The sequence below is a fragment of the Erpetoichthys calabaricus genome, chromosome 6 (genome assembly GCF_900747795.2).
Source record: "Erpetoichthys calabaricus chromosome 6, fErpCal1.3, whole genome shotgun sequence".
NCBI classification, from domain to species: domain Eukaryota; kingdom Metazoa; phylum Chordata; class Cladistia; order Polypteriformes; family Polypteridae; genus Erpetoichthys; species Erpetoichthys calabaricus.
Genome location: NC_041399.2, coordinates 39707527 through 39726778, shown reverse-complemented (window position 1 = coordinate 39726778; position 19252 = coordinate 39707527). Strand labels below are relative to the sequence as shown.

Sequence of the window (19252 nt, the reverse complement as noted above, 5' to 3'; positions counted from 1 at the left end):
TCTCCACCTCTACTCATCTCCCTGCAAGCTTCGTCCACCTCCTCCCAACTCTGGTTCTCTGAGTAGTGGTGGCTGCCTCCTTTTATGGGACATCCGGAAGGACTCCAGGTGCTAAACAGGGCTTGGGAAAGGTCCAGGTGCCGCCTGGCAGTGGCTACTGGCCCCAGCAGGGTTGAACTTCCATGGTGTCCAAATCCGTGGCCCTGCTGCAAGCTAGGGCGACTGCCCTCTAGAATTCTGGGGGAGATAGTGTCCAGAATAAGCTCTCTCCTATGGTCCTTCCATGATTGAGGCATCCCAGGCCGGGTAAGGGCCCCGGCGGTCCACCACAACATCTATCTTTTTTCAATTTTTCTTAACCCAGCTCTTTAATGTAGGGGGTTGAAATCCATTTGGCAGTATTGCTTAAGACAGGAACCAGCACTGGAGAAGTTGTTAGTCCACTGCAGTTCTGCCAAAGGTGTAGATTGACAGGCCACAAGGGCAAACATGAAAAAAATGGACTGAGATTAGAATTGTACAAGGAGGGTCAAAAGCTGTGCAGAATTTAGGACGTTTTCAGTTCCACCTTGGTGCTTGATAGCTAAAATTGTTTTAGGTGACTCATTGATTGAGTGTTTTGGGACTCAGCTTTAAGTGTTGATGAACTTATCTATCTCACTATTTGGGGCAGTCATCATCATTATCAAAAATCACGCTGTATGTACTGTATGATTTAACACTTTTTCCATTGAACAATATTAATATTAATTAGCATATGCGATTTTGATGTTGATATTGGGATATCTTCTAATGCTATCCTTTACAGGCTGTACTGTGTGATGAAATAATATGTTGACATTTACTAATTTTGTGTGATTTTAGTTTTATGGCACTACTTGTTTAGCATTTTAACATCACTGGTAATGGCTACCTAATATATTGTGAAAGTTTCTCTCCATCATTCCCTCAACCATTATCCAATACTGGTGCTGCAAGATCCATCTTCCAAAATCCTTCAATGCATCTCTAGTGATCTTACGTCCGCTGCATTCACTGCCAACACCTTCATGCCACATGCTTTGTCTGACACTGTTCACTTAGGGTCAGAGGCAACACCTTCTGCACTCACTTTCCCCAACTCTGGGAGTCAATCCAAGCCAGAATCCTTCCCAAGACTCAACATCAGCCATGCACAGTGGTAAATGGATTAAAGCAGAGGAGCTGCTCTTTAATCTCTAGGTTATCGCTTTGTTCCACACATGCACACACACACAAGGTGGTTCCAGCTCTTCCAATAGAATGTGGACACCTTTGCAGCATCTTTTTCAACTGGTCTGTATGAGCTCACCAAAATTTTCATGCCAAAAACCACACTGCTTGAAGAATATTTTCATTTTATTTTCTGCAGCCCTAACATACCTAACACACTTATCACTCCTGCTGTGCAGACCTCCAAGAAGTGACTAAAACATAAAATTGTAGTATGCCTGCAAGCCATTCTCACAGACCTTTCTCTAACTCCTTTTGTCTGTTTGTTTTTCTCTTGCCATATTCCCCATTAGATCTGATCATGTGTTGTTCTCCAGTGAACTTTCAGGGTCTCCTAGTCCTCTTTGCATCTCCGACACACCTCTCCATCCTTCCACTCAAGACCAGAGGCTGTTCACAAGAGCAGCCCCTTTAATTTGAGTCTGACATCGCCTGTGAGCACCAGTGGAAGAAAAGTGCCTGAGATGTACAGTAGCTCCCATGAGCTTAGCTGGCATATCATAATAATAATCTCATCAGTCAATCATTTTCATTTCAAATGTGAACAGCATAAATATTTTATTTTCTGTTCGCAGCGTAAGATTTGGAGATGACAATAAACTTCAGAAAAGGTTTTTTTTTATTAATATTTTCGTATATTTATGTTAAAAGTGCTTGGAAGCAACTAAAGAAATTTTGATGATACTCAGAAAGGTATTGTTATTAGTAATTATTCATTTATAAAGTACTTATCAAGCACCTAAACACATTTTGGAAACATTTACAACGCTTTTTTTTCTTATAGACAACATGCTTGCATCTTATGAACAAGTTTGTCCTAAATATTATTTTCCAGCTAAACACTCTTTTTTTTCTTAGGTACAAATTAGAATTTTAGTTAAGAGAAACCTAAGCAACTTCACATCTCATACACTTCTCTATACCTGAGGCTATTATTGTTAGTCTTGAGGAAGACTCAGAAAGCATTTCAACAATATATAAAAATATGTCAATGAATCTAGCCTTCAAAGATCCTAGAAAACAGTGGGAAAGAGACTTCAATTGGCATTTCAGAAAACGAGAGAAACTCAGCCATACGTAAAACACACTCCAGTTCTATACTATATATGTCAAGCATTTCTTAATTCAACTAAAAGTCTTTTATCAATCACATTTATCTCATTGTAATTTTTCTGAAATGTACACAGGGCAAGATCCAACCTGCGAGCATTGTCATCTAGCTCCAGAGTCACTATATGTATTGAGAATGCACTAAATTACTAAATCATGCACTAATTCATTTTGCCCTACTTCTCAGACAGCCACAATGACTCCTAATCCATTAATAGTGATATTTGGTGTACTTGTGGATGGGATTAAAGTGCATTAGGATACGTCGATTGTAACAGCCTACACCACACTACTGGCACGCAGACTTATCCTAACCCACCTTCTACAACTCAGTGGGTAAGCGACCTTCTGTAGTATCTCAAATTAGAAAAAAGCATGCTGGGCCAACGATTGACTCTCTTATACTGTTAACAGTTCTATTTACAGTTTAAAAAGATAGCTTTTTTTATTTTTGTGCATGTCTCTTCTTTTTCTCTTTCTCTTGTATGTTTTTGCCTTTTTTTCCACTGAGTATTTCTACTTTTCTTTTGCTTGATTTTTAAGAAAATGGTTGTATCTGCTTTGTTATTGCTATTTGCTGGATTGAGTAGTAGGCCATTGCACTGTTCTATTTTTTGAAAATGATTTTTTTTTTACATGAAGCAAAAATACCCCATATATATTTTTATCATTAATAAGTTTAGTTTTACAGATAAAGCTAGCATGTTGTAATTACTGTACCCTATGTTGGGATCATAAGCGAACTTATAAATAATACATTTATTTGAATTTGAACATATTTATGCTTGAATTTAATTTAAAGATGTGTTATCTGTGACTATTTACATTGTCCTCTGATCATGTTCTTTATGAAAGTTGCTTATAAGATAAAGATTAGTTGACTATATATCAATGGAGTGGTTAGCCCGACTGCCTCATGGATCCGGTTTTCAGGATTTGAGTCAGCATGAACTACTATACCACTGTGCCAACATGCAGGTAATGCTGCAGTGATTTTGGCACTGTGCATATCACATGATAACATGTGTCTGCCTATCTAATAAACCTGATTCATCATGGAGCCCCTTGCAGAAAGCAAAGGGTGCAAGGAAGGAAGAATCCCTGGACTGTCGCACAGAAATGAACACACAGACACACACTCACATGCATACAGACACAGACACGCACACTGCAGTTAATTTTTTCATTGTCAGTCCACATAAGGACTGTGGGAGACAATTGAAGCACCCAGCGGAAACACACATGGACTCTGGGAGAACTTGCACACTCCATGCAGGAAGGGTCCAAGACATGAGACCCAGCATCCTTATTTTGAGATGAAAAAGTGTTAGACAGCACAAGTTTAAAAAGGTAAAACAGTTTTAGTTGGAGTTTCCTGAAAATAAAATCTTTTCTGATGAAGACATGTGCCATCTTTCTCATAACTTGATATAATATGAAAGCATATAGCAGTATTACATTGCAATTAATATTTTTTGCTCTTTGTGGTAATGGAGCAATACCTGATTGGCACCATCTTATTTTTTTGTGTTTTATTTTTGTCAGCTGTTCTGAAATCACTTGCAAGTCAGAATTTCATTGTATTTTGTATACTACCTAATAAATACTCACCCCAATAAACTTGACTTTGACCATTTAGTTTTATAAACAGACTTATGGTAAGAAGCATCAACTCTAATAAAACATGAATACTACATCACAAGTGTTCTAGCCATAGAATTAAAGTAAACTGTAAAGCAGGGTAGGAATTACACTGTACAGAGTATAGAGTAGATTTACTCTAAAATTCACTAATATTTTAAAGCATGTATGCATTACTACATTATAAATTACCACTTTTATTTAACAACATATATTTTTGAGTCTGAATGACTTATTACCGTTTACTTAACTCAATATTCTATTGATACTGTTTTATTTTTGTTATCAAAGTTGCTTCTGAAATGTCTTGATGTGTAGCCTGAGGCACAGTATACAATCTACACAACATCATGTTATATGGAAAATCTTTACAGTCCATACAAGAAAACATGAAAATGCAAATTAAATTTTTCATTGTAAGGTGCCTTTTATATTTTGAGGTTCTATAAACCTTTTACGAGAAATTTGTGAATACCTCTTCTTGGGTACTGTACTTGACTCTAATACTGAGTGCACTTAAAGTAGAGCTGAACATTGACAAGGCAGCAGACAAATGTAAAACCACTTTGGTGAGTTTTCAAAAGGATGCAAAAAAAAATCTTAAAATAAAGTAGAAGATGCATACAAGGTACTCCTACACAAAAAGTGCTCCCTTGAGAACACAAAAATTATTCCAGTTTGAGATCAAATAGCACAAGTGAAGGCAGCTACTAGGACTTGAACCCTTTGAGATTTATGTTTTCCTGTGGGAGCTTTTCTTTTTCTTTCCTCTTTCTCTGATGATTAAGTATGCATTGACTTTTTATCTGAATGTTGATGTACCACTCAACCATGCAGTGAAGTGCTATGAGACAATTCCTATGAAGAGCACTAAATTAAATTTGGCTTGATTTATTTCAATATACTCTTCAAAATAAAAAGTGCCAGAGGTATGCAGGCAAACTGAAGAGAAATCGGTCAGATCACGTCTTTCTAGCCTTTAATTAGAACTAAACAAGTCAGAATAAAAATCGGGTTTAGGGGTTCATTTTACATCAAGGGTAGATAATTCAGTTGAAGCCTGCTAACATACAAACTGCCATGAAACATACACTGTTTAGGACTTCATAGTCTTGTCTAGTGACCATTTATCTAGTGTGATGGACAACCGGCTACAGACTCCGGTCGCCACCCCCAGGCCGCTAGGAGGAGCCCTCCAGACCGCATGATGGTGCCCCGAGTTCCAGCAGGGCCTCATGGATTTTGTAGTTTCTATACACAGCCCTGCTGGATACCTTGGGGACCACCGGGAGTCACTGTAGGGGGGCTAGTGGGCTCTTGTGTGCCCTATAACCCGGGAGTGCGTCAGTATCACGTGTCCGGAAGAAACGACATGCTCCTGGGGTGAAGAAGAGGACTGTTTACCCTGACCCGGAAGGAAACGGACTTGTGGGTTTTGCCAGGAACCATTTCCGGGTCAGGGGATATAAAAGGACTATGGGAAAGCCCAGACACTGAGCTGAGCTGGGAGGTAGGAGGGCAAAGTGTCTGGGCGAGGAGGTATTGGTTTGTTTAGAGAGAATAGTGGTTTATATATGAGAGTGGTGTGGAGAGTGCTTTGTGCACGGTTTATTTATAAAATAAAGAATATTTATATTTTCACCTGGTCATCAGAGTGGTACCTGAGGGTTCAAGAGGTGGACGAATACTCGATCTGTTACACTAGACATACCTGTCCTCCACATGGAACTAATTGCTCGTTCGGTGGCAACATATTATTTGTAGGTAATGCTGGACAAAGCAGGTAAGTAGGCAGGAAAGGATATTCTCTGTGTTTGGGGTTGTGTCTGACCACAATCCAGATGGAGATGAGCAAGATTAAAGAAATAAGTTGCTTTGAATGCTGCATGGGTAGTTATTAAGGAATGGAAGCCATAGCTAGGCATTTCATGCCTTTAAGTATTATTAAAAACGTGACTTAACCTAAAACTATCTAGCCAAAGTCGGTTCTGTGGTCAGAAAAGACTGCTGATGAAAGGGACTGTTGGAAGATTTTGTATGACTTGTGCAGAATAATTGAGAGGCTGTAGTCAGTCAAGTGAAAGCAGAAAAGAACAAAGATGTCAAAAGAGGAATATGAGAATGAATGATTGAATAACTTGGTGGACCTTGTTATGAACAGACTATATCAGCCAAAGGAACAACTAAGTTCCACTACTATGAAAAAATGCAATGACAACGTGAAGTTACAGTGAGGTATGAAATCCAAACTATGGACACTGAAGGACTGCTAAAGGATTCATACTTCCACCTGAGCATACATTTCCAGTCAAACATTTTAGAACACTCCCATTTTTACAGTTTGCACTGAAAATTAAATACTTCAAGTCTAATGAACAACCTGAAATAGTACAAAGGAAAGTGGTAAACTGCCAGAGGTTAAAAAAAAAACACTGAAAAATAATGTCATTTTCAGAGTTATGCAAACAGGCCTTTTTCAGGGAACACGTAATGGGTTAACAACTTACAGCTTTTCAGTAGCCTTGAAAGTCGATGTAAACTATTCCTATGGGTGTCCCAACGTTTGTTGATTACTTACAATACAAACCTTCTGTCTGTATAAAGGAAATGTGGGAATAATCGATGTTGCTGCACCCTGAAGCACCCTGAAGCATTCTTTGGACAATACTGCACTGTATATACTGCTGCTATTATAATCTTGAGAAAAACACAATCAACAAAGAAAATCAGTTAGACCATTATAGCCCTTAAAGGTGTAGGTCTTTCCTTTAGAGAAATTACAAGGAAAGCCAGGGTGTTAGTGAGTACAGTTTTCCTATAGACACTCATGTCAGGTATAATGACTAGAAGCTAATGGTGGCAATGTAATGAATGATGTGGGATATCTTCAAGCTACACGTTACATCTCTTAAAATGAGTACGGCTTTCTCGTCTCTCTTTCTCACTGGTCACTCAAAATGAAAATGATGTCAGTTGAGGTTATTTGTGTGTTTTTAAATGGCTGAGGAGTTCAATCATTGTGTGACAAATCTAGGAACAGATGGGGTAAAAAGGTCCATTCTTCTGGTTCTCTTTCTTCTCCTTCACATGCTGTCATTTGTTCACCCCATCTGCGAGGAGATCAGTCTAAAAGTAATGTACTGACTGACTGAAGAACCAAGTGGCTTCTTTGTGGATGTTACATAGCTAAGGTCTACCAGCAAGTGATGTATCTGTAGCCTTTCATCAAGTAAGTTTTGAGGGTGTGATTGAACCATTTTCTTGGGCCTTGGCAAGTTCTTAGACATTGCATTAATTGGGACTAGAGGATTTATCTCGGGAGACAGAAATCAGTTATTCTAATGCAGTGGCCTATCCAATTTAGTCAGTTCTGCTCATGAGAAAAACAAAACTGAGATTAAAACAGAACCATGTGGAACTAGCAAGCACAATGCCACCTTATTTATGTTGAGAAAAGCGCTATATAAATGTAATGAATTATTATTATTATTATTATTATTATAAAGGGGAAGAAGACTAGATTCTCAGGCAAGAAGACACATCTGCAACTGACTAAAGGTAAACAAACAAACAAACAAACAAACACACAAATAAATAAATAAAAATCAGTAATGGTTTAGACCTTAAGTCAACATCATTCAGCTGAGTGACTACATACTAACAGAGAGAACAGGAAATCTAATAGGAAACTTGAAATTTTTGTTTATTGCTTACTTGAAGAAGTATATTGTCAAACCACCACTCACCCTCTAGCTTATATTGTCACTGAATGCCGGTTTTGGTTTGTGGGCCACATTCTTCACATGCCCCCAGAACTCCTACCAAAAGTGGCCATGCTATGGACACAAGTACATGGGAAACGGAAGCAAGGGTGGGCAATACAAACATTGCGGCACACCTTTCTTGAAGACCTTTGTGCAGTACACTTGGCATAGGAGAAACTGAGGCCGCTGCTGCTGACCAGACTCGATGGCGATCACATAAGGAACTAAGTTTAAATCAGCTTTATCAAACAAGCCAGCAGTCATTGTACTTGAGCAGTCCAGCTGCTCAACACTAACAAAGCATAACAAAAAAGCCAAAAACCTTATTCTTGAACCTCTATTTATTTCATATTTTAAGGCCCTTTGCAAAGCAGCCAAACAAAAAGTGAATCCATCTTAAAAAAGCAAAAATAAAATAAAAAGGAAAATGAAAAACATCTCTCTTAGCTGTTTCTTTTTGTTTTTCTGAAACATTGCACCACCAAGCCATTTGCCTTCTGTCCACATTTGAGTCATTGAGTTTGAATGACTTATTACTATTTACTTTACTCAGTATTTCTATTGATACTATACCTGCTACCTTGACTGATGTTAAAAAATCAAAATATGAACAGAGTAAATGAGAGCAAAAGAGAATCAAAATTGAAGGCAAAAAAATGCAATCATAATTGCAGGAAACATGAAAAAATACAAAAAATGCCTAAAATCAGGACATCAAACAGTTACTCCAAATTATCATAAATCAGGAAAAAGGTAGACTAAATTCTATTAATATGCATTAGCTGAAATATTATTTGCAGTAATAAAAAATAATATAAATTTTGAGAATGATAGCTCATTTATCTCAAAAAACGCTTACATTCTCTTTCAAAATTCAGAACAACATAAAGAGAACCTTGACTGTTATTTTTAGCATTAAAATAATAACTTACCAAACTGATGGGTGAGACCCTGGGTAATTAAAGAGATACTTTGAGACTATATTAGACATTCACTTTTAACATTTGCCTTGAAAAATGTATTAAAATAATGGTACCTGTGTTAGTAAAGATTATAATTGTAGTAATCCTTTCATATATATCTGAAATGACTAATAACATATGCTTTTCCTAACGCTGAAACTCTCAAAATATTAATAATCAACTTTAAAATCAGCAGATATTACATTAACAGTTACTTTAATTGAACAAAAAAATAAACTTAAAAACTTAAGAAAGATCAACATTGACATTGTAATTCTGAAAGCATAATACAAGCAGTAATCATCAGTAATGACCGACCATCTTACATTATTATTATTATTTTTTTTTAGAAATCAATAACCAGAAGAAAAGCAATTGTAAAGCTTACAATTGCTCTATTTACCTTAGCTAAATAAATTTGCCAGGCATTCTTCCTCAGATCTCAATCATTAGCAGTTGTCCCAGGAATCAACACTTACTGCACATTTCCAAAGCATAGCCATTAAAATACATACAACACCCAACAAATAGAGCTAGAAAAACAAACTATTATTGCAATTTGAAGTAATCCCAGCAATCTAGCACGCACTTTATCACCTTACTGGAAGGTCCACAGCATTATTTACCAAAACAAATTAATGTCTGCTTGTCTAATTTCAAGATGTTATCAAAGATGTGCACTTACTATAAGTTAACCTGAAATATATTATGAATCCCTAAGGTCAACAGTTGGTAGATGCTGGTTTAATGAGTATGTAAGGAGTTTAAAATTGTCATTTTGTTATTTTTGATTAATCTCCAATTAGATAGTTCTGCTCCTTATTGTCACAAAGTCCTTTGCCTATACTATACTTCGGCCTTTCTGGTAGTGTTATTGTGCAAGCTGTCTAAGGCATCTACTAGCAATGATTCAGGAATTACAATTCGGCTTCCCACTATTATTATGCTATCTATTTCCAGCAACTCATTTCAGATATTGCAGAATTTTCCTACTTGAGGTAATATGTTCTTTTCTTACTGAGGTCATCCTTCTTATGAACTTTAAGAATACTTGCAGCTGCTCATTAGCTCTCTCAGTCTTTATGGTTTTTGTGTTGATATTGAACTATCCTTCAGTAGAGCTGAACTTTATTTGTATTGGGATCCTTGATACTGTAAGTTACAGTGTCTGCCACCACTACAGTCCTTCAGGAGGAATATTCAGGTATCCCATTGAAGTACGTCAGCCTGAATAGTAATCTCTGGCATCTCACTGGTACAATGTCAAAACTTTTAATATTTAATATCAAAGTTATTACAGGCGTGTGATCTGTGATCACAAGACAACGTCATGTCATCGACTGGCATGTTGTGTGATAGTCTGCTAAGTGCTAGTTGAGACAGAAGTATTGGATAGCAACTGCCACAAAGTGGTGATGGCACTTTTCATAACATAATTTGTGATCAATCTGAGTCAGTCTATGCCTACAAGATATTTCTCACATCTCTCACTTGTCCGTACCCCAAGGAAACATTCTTCTATGATTTGTGCATCGACTCTTGGTCGATGCACGTCTCCCCATGTGCCTGCAACGGAATATCTCCTAGTCCGTTGCTGTTGGTATTTGTATTGACTACACTAAATAGCAGCAGTCTGAAATAAGAATGGAATCAGAACACGTGATTTGGTAATTAAAGTAGTCAAGGTTAAAACCAGAAAACAAGCAAAGAATGAAGAACCACAATCCATCAAAGAACTTTACAAAAACAAATAAAATGTAAGCCAATGGACATTGTCAAAATATAGAGAAAGCTCATAACAAGAAAAATCAGGCAAGGGTTTTAAGTTGCATCCACAAATGTGGACAACCAGGAAGTGCCCAATGCTGACACGATACGCACGCCTAACCCCATGGCAACTGTCAACAAAAACGTCTGAAAATGGCAGTGCCTATAAGCAAAACAAGATGGCTGCTGTGGGAGAATGCATTTCATTTTTAACATAGTTAAATGCAAGTTGAATCAAGAAACTTGACCTCTTGGCTTTTCAAACCCACAGAATAATGCTGAAAATATTTAGTGACCCAGAAACCATTTAGAAAAATTATTGAATGAAAGGCAGATTATGACAATATTTGCAGACACTACAGTAGCTTTCAGTGGGTAATAATGAGAAAACATGAGTGATGTCACTAATGTTTCAGTTTTTATGCTTCTTCTGGTGGCTGATCCCACATTCACACCTTGTTTTCCTTATGAAATCATATAATAGTTGACAGATCTGGGATTTACAACTCCAGATACATTTTTCATTCTTTTCAGGTTGCACTTATAGGAGCCAGCAGTTCTCTGAATGCTTATACTTTGCATGGATCATGACATGTTTGTTGTGCATTGATGTTATATAGCCCATGAGTCTAAGCTCTCTGTTTTTTTGTACACACTTCCTTTTTAACCCAGCTTATTGAACTCTTGCTTGGACACCTTTAAAAGTTTGTTGTGCTGTGCCATATCTTTTCCAAAGACAACAATGTCATCCATGTATACAGTACATTTTCTCCTTCTAACTATTGTTGCAACTCATTCATTTTCCTGTGAATATTTCTGGTGTTGTATTAATTCCAAATGGTAAATATCTGAAATTGAGCCTTGCAAATGGAGTGAGGAATGTATTAGGAAAGCTACTCCCCACTTTATTTGGGATCTAAAAAAATCAGTATATGGCACTGAGTGATGAAAATACCATGGCTCCCAGCTGCATGGCTAGAATCTCAGCTGTAGTTGGCAAAATGAAACTTTCACTAAAGTATAAACTTGTTTTATGAAGTTTTCTGTTTAATAGACAGAATAATTCAAGCAACAAACTTGTGCTATTGTTCCTGATCTGATCTGAGTCGTGTAGACTTAAATTGCAGCATCATTTATATGTTAGGATTAGAAAGGAATGCTTTGTGTAAAAAGTAGTATGCCACCGAATGGTATCTTAAATCTATGATTACATCTAATGTTGTATCACCTAATATCTGTCTTCTGTCATACACATGTGCATGGGAGGCAGCTAGAAGGACCAAAGGAAGGTAAGTCCACGCCAGGCCAGGGGGTGGCAGGGTGCATTAAACCTTTCTCTTTAATCTCTGCAGACCAGACACGGGAAAATCTGCCTGATTCACTTGATGTTCTTTCCTGTTCCGGCCAGGATGATGTCACTTCTGGTTCCGGGCACAAAGACGCCACTTCCTGTTATGAAGATATCACTTCCGGCTATGGTAACCACAAAGATGCCACTTCAGGTTCCGGTATCCACTTCCGGCCACCATGACATAATTTCTGCCGAATTGCCATAAAACCCACACCACTTCCTGCATTAACTCATTTTAGTCTTGGACTCAATTCTGTATACAACTCTGCTTATAATTTTTCTTTTTTGCAGCCAGGATTCAAGTATATGGGTGGCTGCCCCAAACCTTTTTTCGTGTGTCAAGGCTGTTCATTTCACACTTCTTATAATGAGAATCAGCTGATTTAAACTAAACAAAGAGAAAAAAAAATCCCCAATATTGTTGCTACAGTCTTTTTGACAGTTATTTCATCTTGTTAATGGTTCTGAAAATTGTTTGCATATGGCTGAAGTACTTTATTGCAGTCAGGGTATTTTTCATTTATACAGTGGAACCTCGATTCATGACCATAATTCATTCCAAAACTCTGGTCGTAAACCGATTTGGTCGTGAACTGAAGCAATTTCCCCCATAGGATTGTATGTAAATACAATTAATCCGTTCCAGACCATACGAACTGTATGTAAATATATATATTTTTTAAGTTTTTAAGCACAAATATAGTTAATTAAACCATAGAATGCACAGCGTAATAGTAAACTAAATGTAAAAACATTGAATAACACTGAGAAAACCTTGAACAACAGAGAAAACGAACACTGCAATAGTTTCGCGCTATAGTGCTACCAACCGCTGGCTAAAAACACTTTTTTTAAATGAGTTTTAAGCACAGGGAGAAAAATGAACATTTGAAAAAATCTGTAATTTAATAAACCACCAAGAAAAGTAACATTGCAACAATGCACGCTACGAACCAATCGCTGTAAACAGAAGTGAAAACAAAATCAAGCCCAGTGCATTCTTTAACTGCCTTCTCTACCTTACGCGTCCAGCTCTCTCTCTCGAGCTGCCTGTGTGTGTGCGTCTGTCTCTCTCTTGTGTTGCCTCTGTGTGTGGGTGTGTGTGTGTGTGCGTGTGTGTGTGTGTGTGTGTGTGTGCGTGTGTCGCGCGCTCTCTCGCTCTCTCTCTTGCTCGCTGCACAGGAAATGCACAGGGAGAGACTGAACATGTACAAACCGAAAGGGAAATTGGCTTGTTTGTATACCGAGTGTGTGGTCGTGAATCGAGGCAAAAGTTTGGCAAACTTTTTGGTCGTAAACCGATTTGTACGTGTGCCGAGATGTTCGTGAACCAAAGTTCCACTGTAATTTACTTTTCAAATGACAAATAAGTTTAAAGTGATCCATAGATAGTCTATATAATGAAACAGCAATATGGGAGAAAAGTGTAAAGTAGCATTTAGGGGGTTATGGCTTTAAGCCAGTAACTTCTAAAGAACGAGTCACCAAGTATCCAAAAGGCTAAATTTAATGAAACAAGTAAAAACTGAGGGATGATGAAGATATTATATGACATGTCTTACAATATTAACAGTAAAGCAGACTACTTCACATCTGCTTGATGTTTAAAAGAAAAAATGTGATGTTTAAAGAGTTAGTTCAAGTAAGATGTTCATCTCTAGATAGAGAAGTAGCTAATGAAAGTTGGGTAGGAGTCAGTTTATGATGCACTCAGTTAACAACTTAAGTTTCTCAAGCATACTGTGTAATGTCTCATTTTCTTCTGTATGTTGCCAAAATTAGTATGGCTTGTGATTGTTTAATGAGTACTGAAGGATCGGTCGACGAAAAGTGCTTGATGCAGTTGCAATGGCTTTTATACATATCAAGCACAACCTCTGACCTTTCTCAGAAACTCCTCCATGATTTGATGCTACAGTTTCTTTTTTGAGACAAATCCATGCCAACTGACAAACAGGGATGATGATTTACAAGAAAGTTCTATTTTAAATCAGTTTATTTTATTGGTTATTGTGGACTGAGCAACAATAAGAAAATACAAGACTATGCCAAAACCTCCATGGCTCACATTTCCCTTTAATAAGTTAATGGTACAGATTAGCTATTTCTAAAGGCAGCGGTCCAGCACAGCCAGAGAAATAAAAGTGAACCTCATTGTGCATTGATGCTCATCCATTTGTTAGGTTTAGTGCAAAGGCCGATTGCACATGCATTACAGGCAAGGGACAGTAATAAAGCCACAATTTTGTGAAAAGTAAAGCAATTTTCTGTCATTTTGATTTTTATAATACTTACCTACATCATATGCATGCAAGCATGGATATTTACCAAAGTTGCCAAAGGAAAGAGAGATGGAGCTTGTGTTTATGTCAGCATGTTCTCTTTACTAGTCATTTAATTGGCGTTTGGACATATTTTTGAAATTAACAGAAGGGAGTTAAAACTGTCCAAAATCGTTAGGTTGATTTGAACAAAGGGCTCAGCAGCTGTGCAGTAATGACTCTATCCACAGTGCTGCCAGGTTTTTGCTGAACAGTGCAAGGCTGTCAAATTGTTGAAGAAAGATTTTTCTGCATAACTTTTCTGATCTGCTTATACTTATACTCTGCCCTTCTTTAAAAGGATAGCATCATAGCCAAGCCACTGTATTTGGTGGACATGGTCTCCTTATGGCTTCTTTTCCATGAAGTAACAGAAACATGTATAGCAGCTTTGGAAGATTATTCAAATTTAGTACTTTCAGCCAGAGATGGCACTCTTTTTCACATTTTGGGTGAACATCTCAGTGCGCTCCACAACCACATTCTGACTGACATAGTCTTTTGGTCAAAACATTCCTGAATATTGAGCTGCTTTCCTTTTTTTTCCCTTTCCCTACTGTGCCAACCTCATTGCTGGCTTGCACATTCTAATATTAACTGGGAAAAGTTCAAAATGGAAGTACTAACATTTTTTAAAAAAATAATCTAAGTTCCTGCTGAGAATAAGGTGGATAGGGTGGCTAGAATTTCATGCAACCATTACAGAACTTGTTCACTTGGTGGTTGCTCATTTGGAGTGTAAGAGTATGACAGTGATTGATTCGTTGGCATGTAATAATTCATACATGCAATTACATTTTTTAATTTTCTGCTGCAATGCCAGCATTTGAATGCAAACTTTTATTTTTAAACATCATTAACACTGCTTGTCCAACATTAACTTCACAGTTGTAAGATGTGATCCTACATAGGATCTCAAATCATACAGGCAAATAGTGTTAGTATATTGTGGAATGAGCTAAGTTGGCAAACCACTGATTTCAAGTTCAGCATCAAAACTTGCTAAACTGAAACATTTTTTGCTTTTATTTGCTGGAGATGATGGGCTGATCTTTCTGTTTCATTGAAGTGGACTGTATTTTTCATAATTTTAAAGGTTACTAAAGTAAGGTGTGCTGCTTGCATTTACACAGACATCAGCCTCACAATCACAGAACATCTGACTGCTTACATCTAATGTCTTGAATAAACCTGATATTCTGGAAATTAAACGTGGTGTGGCAACGTCCAGCTGGCAAGGATTTGTCTTTGACAATGTGCAGAGTATAATGTCTACATAAGTTGATCGAATGTGAAATCAGTCACTTCTGAAATTGGGGAAAATGAAGATTTTTTTAAGAATCTGTTAGATACATAAATTATGGCTAATATTTTTTATTTTTTTTTGTTCTTTATTTCGCCTTATACAATTTCTTGTATTAGGAATTTGTTAGTTTTCACATACCCTTTGGGGTCAGAGCGCAGGGTCAGCCATTGTTCAGCGCCTCTGGAGCAATTACAGGTTAAGGGCCTTGCTCAAGGGCCAGCAGGGTAGGATCTCTTTTGGCAGTGATGGGGATTTGAACCGGCAACCTTCTGGAAATTAGCACAGATCCTTAGCCTCAGAGCCACCACTCCATCCTATGAAATATGTACAAACTGTCCTGGGAAATATGGGACGTCTGGTGACCTTGGATTTCTCACTGTCACACAAGACATAGGTTTGTAGATTCTTTCACTTCCAAGAGCTCTCTGCTTTACCCTATTAAGATACTTAGCTCAATTATGTAAAAAAAAAGATGAGTGGCAAATGCATTATACAGCCATGTTATAATTATGCAAGAAAGAAGTTGATTTAAAGTAAATACTGTATATAAATATAAAACACTTTAACAAAGATTTTAAAAATGATTATTCAACATACCACTTCTTCGTGCCTGTAACTTCTGACATTTATTCCATTAATCTGTAAATTAGAATAAATTATGAATCAAATGCACAATTCAAAACATTACCCTGATGGATCAAACATTTTACCAAAAAACACTTAAATTAGCTTGAATTTTGTCTAATGTCATGAGTATTTTTCATACTTACTTGAAGAATTGCATCCCCAATGAACAACAGTCCAGAAAGTTCAGCTTTTAAGAAATAAGGGCAAAAGGTTACTATTGTAAATTAAAATAGAGAAAATAATTAGAAATAAATAGTACGTGATACCTTTTTGTTCTTTGGAAATTTTTGATATGACAACTGGAATATTATGTTCAGCACCACCCTAAAAAAACAACAACAAAAAAATTATTCTATTTTGTCATCAGAATTAATTGTATCAGCTAGAAACAGTATCTATGATCATGTAGTAATTATTGTGTTTTATATTTATAATCTGGTTTCTTGACTACGTTTTTTAATGGCTTTAACTTGAGGAAAATGTTCGAACCCAGCCACAGGGGATGCACAAACCAGTGTGTTTCTTCGTGCCGGTCCCAAGCCTGGATAAATGGGGAGGGTTACGTCAGGAAGGGCATCAGGTGTAAAATTTTGCCAAATCAATATGCGGACAATACAATTAGAAATGAGTACATTAGAGGGTCAGCTCAAGTTGGACGGTTGGGAGACAAAGTCAGAGAGGCGAGATTGCGTTGGTTTGGACATGTGCAGAGGAGAGATGCTGAGTATATTGGGAGAAGGATGCTAAGGGTAGAGCTGCCAGGGAAGAGGAAAAGAGCAAAGGAACTAAGAGGAGGTTTATGGATGTGGTGAGAGAGAACATGCAGGTGATGGTGTAACAGAACAAGATGCAGAGGACAGAAAGGTATGGAAGAAGATGATCCACTATGGCAACTTCTAAAGGGAACAGCTGAAAAAAGAAGAAGAAGAACTTGAGGAAAATGTTCTGGCTTGGCTCTAAGAGTCGCATGAAATCAAAGCGATGTAACAGATTTAAAAAAATATTTTGAGTGCTTATAAAAAGGCACCCCACCTTGAAAGCTTTCACATTTTATTTTTATACAACATTAATCACAGTGGATTTAATTTGGATTTTTTGACACAGACCAATGAAAAAAAAGACTCTTTAATGATAAAGTGAAAACAGATCTTTGCAAAGAGCACTAAATTAATTAAAAATATATAACACAAAATAGTTGATCACAAATATATTCACCTCCTTTAATACGACACACCTAAATCATCCCTGGTGTAGCCATTTAGTTTTAGAAGTTGCAGAATTAGTTCAATGGAGATCACCTGTCTGTAGTCAGGAGGTTTCAACTGATTGTAGTGTAAATACTGGAAAGTACAACTTGTTGTGAGTCAGTATGGTAGCCTAACCTACACAGTAAAGACAAAAGAACACTCCAGGAAACGTTGTGAAAAGGTAATTGAAAAGCACAAGTGGTGAGACAGCATCACGGTCTACCATACAAAAGGAAGACAAAAGACCACACCTAGCAACTCACTGAAAAGGAGATTGAAAAGCACCATTCAAGGAATGGAGACAAGAAACAAAAATCCAAGTCATTGAATATCCTTTGCAGTGCGATTAAATCAATCAATAAGAAATGGAAAGAGCGTGGCACAGCCAAAAGAAGGCCATGCACAAAACATGATTGATTGTGCAAGACGATGACTAGTTAGGGAGGCCACCAGGACACCTCTAATAACAAGAAGGAGTTACAAGCTACAGCCACTAAGATTGGAGATACTGTGCAGACAACAACTGTTGCCAGGGTGCTTAGCCAGTTGGAGCTTTATTGGAGAGTGGCAAACAGAAAGTCACTGTGAAAAGAATGACACATCACATCTCGGCTAGAGTTTGCCAGTAGGCACATGGAAGACTCTTGAGTCAGCTGAAAGAAGCTTTTTGGCAATTGGACTAAATGCCATGTTGGGTGTAAGCTAAAGAATGGACATTATCAAAAAACATACCACGTCTACCATGAAGTATGGTGGTGGCAGCGTCGCGCTGTGGAGATGGTTCACAGCAGCAGGCCCAGGAAGGCTTGTAAGGGCAGAAAGTAAAAAGAATGCAGCAAAACACAGGGTAGTCCTGCAGAAAAACAATATTCTCCTGTGCCTTGGGAGAAGATTTGCTTTCCAGCAAGACCATAACCTTAAGCATAAAGCCAACTGTACACAGGAATGGCTTAAAAACAACAAAGTTGATGTCCTGTAGTGATCAAGTAAGAGTTGAGGTCTCAATCCATTTCAGAATTTGTGGCTGGACTTGAAAAAGGCTGGTTACTCATAATCCCCATGCAAACCTGACAGATCACATTAAAGGAGGTAAATACTTATGCAATAAATAGTTTATTACTTTATATTTGTTATTCATTTTGATCTTTTTCTAGAGATTTGCTTTTACATAGACATTATTATTCAATATTATATATACTGTAATAAGAAAATATGAAAACTTCCAAGGGGGTGAATACTTTTTTATAGGCACTGTAAAATACTATTAAGACATGAAACTAACCTACGGCATTGTTTTCAACAATCTAATGAAATGATTTTCTTTATAACATACTTTTAGATTATTTTTTTATATTTTGTGTACTTTGTGGTTTTGTTGGTTTTTTTTTGCCGAAAGAGCATTTTAGATTACCAAATAACAAGAATGAAAAATGAAAAGCAATACAGTAATGCATATTTAAAATGGGACTTCATGATAGCAGTAGCTAGCTAGCAGTGCTGCTGCCCCACTCCAGAGAGCTGGCTTTGACTTATAACCTGGAAACTAACCAAATCCATCCAGTTTGATGAAAGACCTTATAGCACTTCTTATGTTTTATTTTTCAAGCCACTAGAGGTTAAAGAAACTTGCATTTTTAATGTGTTATACACAACAGGCAGTTTTGCACTGAATTAGGATCTGTTTTTTTATTATTATTATTTTCTTGTGAAGATTGTTTTCCTCACTTAAAATTATTTATTGCTTGCATAATATTAATTTCACAGCATTTGCTGAGAGTGAAAATATTATGGCCATGGCAGGTATGTTAAAGACTGAGGGCTGCACACACTTTGGCCAACTTGGAGTTATTCCAGTTTTGGGAACGGCTTACGAGTTGGCTGACCTCATTGACACGACTTTATCAT

At 37.2% G+C, this 19252-nt stretch overlaps 1 protein-coding gene across 2 annotated transcripts in view; it reads right to left on the bottom strand.

Annotated features, from left to right (window-relative positions):
• sntg1 (syntrophin, gamma 1) overlaps positions 1–19252 on the bottom strand; it is a 939332-nt gene that overhangs the window by 195902 nt on the left and 724178 nt on the right. For both annotated transcript variants that reach the window (XM_051929377.1, XM_028803505.2), the window contains exons 7-9: positions 16367–16424; positions 16244–16287; positions 16071–16112 (exon numbers count right to left, since the gene is read on the bottom strand). In XM_051929377.1, the coding sequence (XP_051785337.1) occupies positions 16071–16112; positions 16244–16287; positions 16367–16424 (144 nt within the window). The remainder of the gene's footprint in view (positions 1–16070; positions 16113–16243; positions 16288–16366; positions 16425–19252) is intronic.